We start from the raw sequence: 9,198 nt of genomic DNA on the forward strand, positions 1-9,198 counted from the left end.
CTTATAGCTGACCATTACACTTAGAAAGTCAAGCAGTTAAAAGAAATAGATACTAAGTTGATAAAATAATTTTTTTAATCTGCCAAAATTGGAAAGCTAGATAATGTAGCAAAAGTACTTTTTAATTGTATTTTACACGTTTACATCGAAAATGATTATGCATTCTATAAATAATAACTGTTTGAAACGGACGGATGCCTCGATTGATACTACTGGTGCCTACGGTTATTTAATAACAACTAATATATTCCATCTAAAATTATAACGTACCAACAAGATAAAGATAGCTATTCTTGTCAGCATGCAAATGGATTTATTTAACAATAATTTATAAGCTTATTGCGGTAGGGTCGAGCCTTCAAAAAGGGTGCTCGTACGCCTCTCAGTGGCATCAATGCTTGTGCTCAGAAGATCTTGGACCTGGCTGCATGAGTTGTTATAGCAGTTTTCTTCGTTTCGCAGTGAAAAAAAAAAAATGGTTTCACGCTTCCGTCTAATGAAGCTATTCAAATGATTTTTTGTGCTAGTTTTGATACAAGCGGAGCGAATTGCCATCGCAGTAACATCCGCGTTCTGAATATCGTACTGCAGCATCTGGAACCTACAGCGATAAGACCATATCAACGTAACATAGAACCTTTTCTTGCAACACATTGTTTTTAGACATATGTAAATGAATTGCTATATTTCGATAGGTTAGCATTTTCTAGTTACCTAGACTCGCTAGAATAAAAAAAAACTGTTTCTTGGGTATGTTTTTACAAAAGCGACCTCTTTTCCTCTTGAGTCTGAAGTAATGGAATTGCCCCGTAACACCTTGGTGGAGTATTCCACTTTTATTAATCTAATTAAAAACGCGTATGAATGGATTAGTGAGTCCTATTGTCTAGCGAATTCACAGTCAAGGAAACTGGTTTGAATTAAAAGGTGAAAAAGAAGACTCTGCTGATCACAATTCTAGTCTGAATTTGTGGAGAAGCATAAAACGTACAGCACGTAAGTGATTCGATAAGCACCACTAATTTTGTTTTTCGTTTATTCAACAAAATACATACGGCCGCACGTTTAGAAAAAAGTAGAGTTGTATGATTCATATTTTTTTAACATATTTAAAGGATTCAGGCAAGGAATCTGATTAAGGTAGTACATCCGTCAAAACATAACGCAGATATCCCAGTTCAACTTTTGCTCATCTTTTATGTGTAAGACCATCTAAACAAAGGTATTTGATTCGCATATGCTATTCTTGGAGGTGATGTTTATTTAATTTAACCATAATCCATTACAATTACTGGTTTAACACGATATTGATCGAATCTTTTGGTCTTATTCTTGGAATGCGATTATTTGATTTCTATAATATATGACATGTACCTACGAACAGTCTGTTATATTAATGCCATACACGGTCGATTTGGGATAACCTATGAATTTCCGGCATGGCAGGGGGGAGTACGTTCAGCGCGAGGAGATCGAATAACAGCTGATCTCGGCTCAACTTCAAAAACGGCGTAGATTCGTTTACATTCTCTTTGGACGGACTTTCGTCTACTGGTATATGTTTTAGACAAACATATTTGTAAAAGAACCAAGTCGAAAAAAGTAAGATTTCGTCGGACCGCCCTATATGTATACGTACACATAATAACAGAGTAAATATGTGCAGGCCTGATTCGGACGAGCATATGTAACATGAACCGTCGTCGGGACAATGTGAAGATGTTTTTCAACTTTTTATGTCATCCACTCTTGGAGATTTCCTTCCAATGTACACTTTAGTTTTTCCTCTTAGGAGCTTTCATACCTCAACGATGACTAGCATTGACAGCTGCGGTTCGCTACGCGCTGACGTTGTATTACGTCTTGTTACTCCTTTGAAACATTTGTGCGCAACTTTCTCTTGTCAGTTTAGACAACAAGCGGTTGACTGTTAGAGAATTTTTATTTTAACGCTGCTGATACAGGGACTGGAGTTCGCTGTGTCATATGCTTGTAACAAGGGCACGCTAATACTACTTCTATATTTGTATAATATCATATTAATGTAGCAGTATATTATAGATGTATTACAGGGAATATTGTTACAGTGATGAATGTCTAAAGTGCAATTGACCAGCGCCTAACAATCGTATACATGTAATTGATAACTTGTCTTATTTGTTGAAAATGTAGCACGAGTATTTGCACTTCTCTGTAGTTGAACATTTTCGTTCTTTCCAGATTCAATGCTAATGGATCTACTGACCAAGTAGAGTCATGAATTTACCAACCGCCGTCAAACTTTCTTTTTGACTAGAACTTGTCGTCCTACGTGACATTCGAAATTTGAAAAACAAGGCTTCTAATTATAAGCAAAAGTTTTTACCTATTAGTACATATATTTGTTTGTTTACGATATCTGAAACTGAGAAGGACCAGCAGCGTTTTATAGGACAAACGTCAGGTGTCATACTTCGATTGTCGCTATGGGTCTGCGGCCATTTTTTCCCGTATGTCCTGTTGGGTATAAACACCGAAAAACGATAGCATTATTAAGTTTAAAGAAAAGCGAAATTGAAGTTATGTAGAACGGCCAGGCCTGTAACCGACAGGCATTTATTAATTTTGCATTCAAAGCCCACGCTTACTGTTATTAATAACTATTCTTTTGTGGTTATGTAACGTCGTACAAATTAGTAGTGGTGTACCGTGCGTGATAACCATCAATAAAACCGGATCACCAAATACTAACCGAAAGACAGTTAAATGTCGAAGAGGTCGAGCAAAACTTGTCTTCCTGATAGTGCAGTGGTAACGTGTTTGTCTACACGCCTTTGTCATGGTCGGAGCCAAAACAGTGCCCAGTACGGTAAACTGGATTTAGTATTTTGGATTACACTCTGAAATCGTAGATACAAACTGTGCTTATATTTCTTGTGTCAAATAGCCAGCAGCAGTGTATTTGAAGGACCGTTGAGATGAGGGATCACGCAACTTAATACGTTACAAATGATATGTTCACTAACAAATTTTGAGAAAGAAAGTTTTAGAATGGAATCTAGAAAAGATTTAAGAAGAAAAACATTTCAGCTACAGAAATGCACAAACATACGTGTTAAAGAAAATGGTTGGATAAGATAGCCAGACGCTTTCAACATGCACCACTTAAATATACTCTACTATATGTCCAAAGCATAGTATTGGTGTAATGCTTTTCCGTACAAATGTGTTAAAGTCGCTCTCCTTTACTACCATTTGCATGTTTCTGCTACTTCGATAAGCGGCAACTAAAGACTCTTCAGTTGTCGAGAAATTGTTTCAGCCTGTCAAGCAATATATACATATATATACATACTTGTTATAATAATAATATACATAAAAAGTACACATTTTTGTTGTTATTGTAAGCAAGCTTTATTGTTCCGAGTTTTCGGGAAAATCGTCGTTCTGTTCGGCTGACGGACCACGTTACTGCCACTCAAATCCAAACTCCGTATCCATAATATCAAAGGTCTAATAAATACATCACGTTGTGTATGTATCTATCATTACTAGGAATAAAAAGATTTGATATTCTGGATTGCGAAGATCAAGTTTTACCCCCTGGCTAGATACTCTGTGTACCACATTAATGTCTCATCCTGTTCACAAAAAGCCCGCAAGGAAAAAATGTCATAAAAAACTGACAATTCGTTTTTCGTCACTGTTCATTTGCTTTTGAAGTGTACCCATGTTTTTGGCACACGTTTTGGTCGCTGTGTCTCATACTATTACTTTTCGCTATCACCATAAGCAGATTTGCGTGTTTCAATCAGTGTTGAAACAATCAACAATTCAACTTTACAGTGTTTCACCGTCTCATCGGAAAAATATTTGAGGTGTGGGGCGCCACGCCAAGGCCAAGGCTGACCCATCAATCACAAGGACCACTTGGCGTAAATAGCTATGTTTGTCCGTTGCACAAACAAAAAAATATATCCTTCAAAGAAGAAGAGCGTTTAGGGTTGGTCGCAATTTATAATTTAACTCTTATTATAAAGGCATGTTATTCAAGAGTCGGTCTTTCTTTTATACACAAGAGAGTTTCTATGTATTTATGTATATTTAGGTAAATATACAGCAACCATTGTGTCAGTAGATTGGTTAAGGCGTAATTATGGCGATATCTCTGTCGTCATTCACAGTAGTTAGTATAGAGTTCATAGAATATTGACCCATCAAAATCATTGTAATAGTGATCATTTATGTCTGATACTGTTTGATATTGCATGGTCAGTGTTTTAAAGAAAAGCAATACAACTATTATTATTGTATGCAAATGAAATATGGCGCATGCAAGACCAAAATGTTAGCATGCCTCTCACCCATTCCTATTGGCTCATGGAAATTCTTCTCACAATTACGTTACAAAATGCTACTTCGTGGAAATAGAACGATGACTCTCTCTACCTGACGGTATTGACATAGTGCGTTGCATAGCTAATATGGTCTGTCTCAAACCAGTAATACATTGTTCATTGCTCGGTATGATTTTGTTTACGTGTGTGTGTGTTCGGCCATCTTGACCACGCACACAACTCTCAGATCAAAGCAGAGCAGAGTGCTCTCGTTGTTAGCGTCTACTGTATCCATAAATAATCTACAATCTATGTGCTACTGTTTCCCACTTTCTTTACCGGCAGCCTTAGTATTGTTGACATTATTAAATAAATGCTAAGAAACTGGCTAGTTTAATTGTTCAGTTATGAAAGTGGTCTCCGCCCGTCCATCTTTTTATACTTGGCATTTTTTTTCTTTTCGCAAAACAAATCAACACGTATTCATAACGTACGTTTTAAGAATAATCGCGAAATTGCGAAGCTAGAAGAACGCGATCAACCGGTGCACAAATAAAATTTCGTCTGTGACGAAAGGTCTGGCTGGCAGAAGAACAAGCTTCTTTTTTATGTATATTCTATGTATACTTTTCTATACTCTTATATGGTTTTTATACTCCAATCGTCTATTTTACTCAAATGATTCTCTCATTATATGAGTCTTTACGAAATCTCACTCACCCGCTTTTAGGCTTTTCAATAAAATCATCGTCGTTATTTAAATGGTTTCAGCTAGTTCGTGTGACGCGAACCAGATTTTTATCTCAGAGTCAACATTAGCTTTTATAGCTAAAACTTCCTTTGATTCATACTCGGTTTTTTTTTTTTTTCGCTAAATGGACGTTTAGTACTATCTGTTGAAGCTGCCTTGTCTTCGATCATTCCTCCGCGCCTCAACGAATAGATCAATGAAGAACCGACCTCGAATTGCGTCAACATATTGTACATATATCCGCTAATAACACATTTTGGACTGCGTATCACAGCCCATGAACAACGAGTCACGTTAGCGCTATAAGTCAGTGGTTTTAAAGGTAAAATTGCGATCGTTCACCAAATGATTTCTAAACAGAATAGTACTGTTGGTGACATTTCCGTCACCACGTCGACCTAAATGGCGTCTACTTGTGGCTTGTGGGGGTTCTAGGTGAGGATATCGATAACGGACGCGTCCTCTACCAGAAATTTTCTTTCGCATATCTAGCCCTTACGGTTCGTTTTGCCTCATTATCTACGTTATTTATCGTCGTCTCACACATCAAATCTTAGACAAAAACAACAACAGCAGCCAGCTAGTCACCGGAGTACGTAATCAGTTACCATTATTTTTGGCGGGAGAAATGTCTCCTAATTCTTCCTAAACTCGAATCCTTAGACCATCTAAAGTCTTCTTCATCACCCAAATATATGCACAAGTCAAAATAAATCGCGGAGTGATCATATCACATTATAATCACACCGTATCCACATGACTGTTGCTCAATCAATTCAAACGAGTCGTCTTACAGATCACAGATTTTTCCAACGCTTTCAGAGTGGGAACAATTCTTTATTTCGTTTGCTTGTACACTCTATAACGAATGTCTGATCTCTGAATCTCATGTTGCTTAGTTTTATGGTATGCGTGTCGTTCTTCGTCTCCTAAATAAAAACTTACCACTTTCTACGCGCTTTCGTCTTAGACACAACCATACTCATACCAGACGTCCTGCTTAGTCGGGGTATTGCTTGCAGACGTGGTCTGCGGAGCGGGACTGGCGATGCCTGACGATGTAACAGAAAGTGCACTCCGTCGGGAGGGCGTTTCCACGTCAGACAAGCTCCCACCTGAACCCAATCCGGCTGCAGCCGCTTCTTTACGTAGCGTTGTCCTAGAGAAAAAAAAGACGTGGTCAATACGCCACATACTCGTAAGCGCTTCCGAACCAACTGCGTAAATTCGTATGCGTACATATCGAGGTCTCAGAATGAAAAAAAAATATTATATTCATCTTAATTATGCTTGGAGTTTTATATCGGGTGTTACAGTTGCCTCAGAACTATCACACTGGTTCAATGAAGTAACTTGAACGTACTAGCCGGTTCTTTCTAGCCTCAAAGAAAAAGAAAGATACAAGTGAATATAAAGCATTTATTTGTGCTATATTTTATTGGTGAAAAAGAGCTGAAATTAGTTAGTGTCTAATATTATCCTACCTGAACAGTCCGGTTGGACCAGTTGCACTACTTCCAACTGCTATCCCGTGACCGCCGTGGTGTGACGATGATTGATGTTGATTCTGCGGAAGTGCTGGATGATGGTGATGCGATGACGACCCGTTGCTAGCGTTGAATTGTTGTTGATTGAGGTACTGACGATTGTGATTGGCGCTATCATACAGGCCATGCGAACCCCGTGCATACATGGAGTGCCTCGCAGCTGGGGAGCGGCTTAATCCGCTATTCGAAGTTCCGGTTGTAACTGGCGTAGATGTCAGTGGCTGTGCAGGATAATGGTGAACCTACGACGATGCAACGAAGTTATTTTGAGGATTATACTAAAAATATTATAACCTGAATATTTTTTGCCTAAAGTACCTTGTAACTTCATACCTATTAGAGAGACTATTAGTCTATTAGAGAGACTATCTCTATAGAGACTACGGACGCTATAAGAAGTGGCAGAATGGGTAGCGATGCAACCTTAGTATGCGTCCCCCCGACATTGTTTTATTTAGTAATATAACCCAGTCCATGCCAATATCTAAGCAAATGTTTATTAAATAGGCGCTTTTTAGATTACACAAAGATTATAAAGTAGCTGCAAAATAGGTTTTTGAATGTTTTCATCGAAATAGTCACGTTCGTGCGATGTACAACGCACCTGATTTACAACGTTAATTGTCGTATGGTTTTCCACCGTACGGTTGACGTGCACCGGTGCCTGAGTCTGATGAGTAAGCTGTGCTGACACAGTTAACGGTGATGGTGTGGCCAACGTCCTGTTCATCAATCCTCCAGGTTCGCTGCCCATGATACTGCCTTCGACTGGCAGGGGCGTCGAACTGCGGGAACTTATTGCTTGGCTGATGCACATTCGCTTGTCCAACTTGGACGTGTACTCTGACAATTTATCCTCAAGTAGCCTACGTTCTTCCTCCATACGGAGCCGTTCTTGCTCGTAGCTATATTTATGTGATAATAAAACATTTGAGATCAGTTAGTCAAATCAATCCACAAAAATCAATACTCAGTATTTATTGAGGTTGAACGCAAGCTACACATTGCAAAACTTTGTTTATTCGCATAAAGTACTACACGAGATGTCTGGATAAGGATCATTAGTATATTTGCTAAAAATACATTGTATATTAATATATAGAAACGCATAAAAAACAATGTATACGCGACTGCTGTACTGGAGCTGTACGCAGCTCGAACATTTCTAAGTAACCTGTTGTTATGAGGAATTTCTTCGGCCCCTTGGCTGTTGTCACAAGTTGAGATGACATCTAAAAGTCGGCGGAAATGCTGATCGTACGATGCCATAAGAGACGTTACCTATAAAAATTAGGGAAACGAACACTGGGATGTTTGCTACATTTTTTTAGAAGAGGAGTTCATGCCTTAATTGTTAATGGTATAAATCTATGTAATTTAAATGTGTGTATATCATTGATATATCCGTTGTTCCGTGTTAGACCTTAATAATTGTTGCTGGAGTGCACTGAAAGTCAGCATTTGTGGCAATCATGAAATCTAAAAGCTTTGTGGAAGGACTAAGACAACACGGATATCTTTGAGAGCTAAGTGAAACCCATGGTGCCCCAAGTAGATATAGCTTTATGAATAGAGTAGCAGAAGATGAATGATGAACCTTAACTAGTAGAGATTTGCGTTCCTCCTCTAAGACTTGATTGACGTGCTGTTGCATTTGGTATGAAGCAGTCAGTCGGGAAATTTCGACATCTCGGCTGCTCCTATCGTGTTGAGAACTTTGCAGCTGACCCTGCAGCTCTGTGATGCGAAGCGATTTTTGATTGTTGTCATCCTAAAGTTGACGAGAAGATTGGGCAAAAAGTAGATCTTTAATAACGTATAACTGTGTAGGGCAACTTCGTGCTCGGCTATAAAATAATCAAGAAGATTATCGCCAATGCAAACGGTACGAACAAAAACTATACCTTGAGCTGTCGGTACGTATTTTGCAATGCGTTTAGGTCTTCCTTGAGACGCTCGTTGTCCTGAAGGAGCTCAGATGTTGTCAGCGTGGCACCGCCTGGGATCGATTGTAAAAGCTCTACGCTCGATGCCAGTTCTTCCTTCTCGCGAAGTTCCTCTCGCAGGGTCTCCAATTGATCTACAATGATATACCACATATAGAGACTGCCGTATTATATGTCATAAAAATTATTATATAATACATAGACACTTAGTTGAAGAAACCTGATTTTTACAACAAAGAACCAACTCACCTCGAAGTTTATTGACAAGCCGCTGCAGTTCTGCATTTTCGTTCTTCTGTATCTTTTGTACGTTTTTATTAGCAGCCAATGAATTCTTGACGGTTTCGAATTCCTGTCCAAGTTGTTTATGCAGTGCATCTAACACTTTATAGTCGTTAGTCACCTTTTCTTGACTCTCGGTAGTACGCATGATCTCAAGTTCTTTTTCGCGAAGTTTTGCCTTGACCTCCCCTAGCTCCTGCTTAAGCACCTCTGTCTGCTCCTGGAGTTGCAGTTTCGCCGAAATGGCCACACTTTGGTCAACCTATTATTATTATTATTATTATTATTATTATTATTATTATTATTATTATTATTATTATTATTATTATTATTATTATTATTATTATTATTATTAT

General features: G+C 38.4%; 1 protein-coding gene across 5 annotated transcripts in view; it reads right to left on the reverse strand.

The window, feature by feature from the left end:
- Positions 1-4,041: 4,041 nt before the first annotated feature.
- The window catches only part of LOC111267821 (uncharacterized), a 29,294-nt gene continuing 24,137 nt past the window's right edge, over positions 4,042-9,198 (reverse strand). For all 5 annotated transcript variants that reach the window (XM_022846357.2, XM_022846354.2, XM_022846353.2 and 2 more), the window contains 7 exons: positions 8,810-9,104; positions 8,519-8,694; positions 8,212-8,385; positions 7,789-7,895; positions 7,219-7,519; positions 6,552-6,856; positions 4,042-6,226 (listed from right to left, as the gene is read on the reverse strand). In XM_022846357.2, the coding sequence (XP_022702092.1) occupies positions 6,034-6,226; positions 6,552-6,856; positions 7,219-7,519; positions 7,789-7,895; positions 8,212-8,385; positions 8,519-8,694; positions 8,810-9,104 (1,551 nt within the window). In that variant the 3' untranslated portion in view covers positions 4,042-6,033. The remainder of the gene's footprint in view (positions 6,227-6,551; positions 6,857-7,218; positions 7,520-7,788; positions 7,896-8,211; positions 8,386-8,518; positions 8,695-8,809; positions 9,105-9,198) is intronic.

The sequence above is a fragment of the Varroa jacobsoni genome, unplaced genomic scaffold, assembly GCF_002532875.2.
Source record: "Varroa jacobsoni isolate VJ856 unplaced genomic scaffold, vjacob_1.0 scaffold_1226, whole genome shotgun sequence".
In the NCBI taxonomy this organism is placed as follows: domain Eukaryota; kingdom Metazoa; phylum Arthropoda; class Arachnida; order Mesostigmata; family Varroidae; genus Varroa; species Varroa jacobsoni.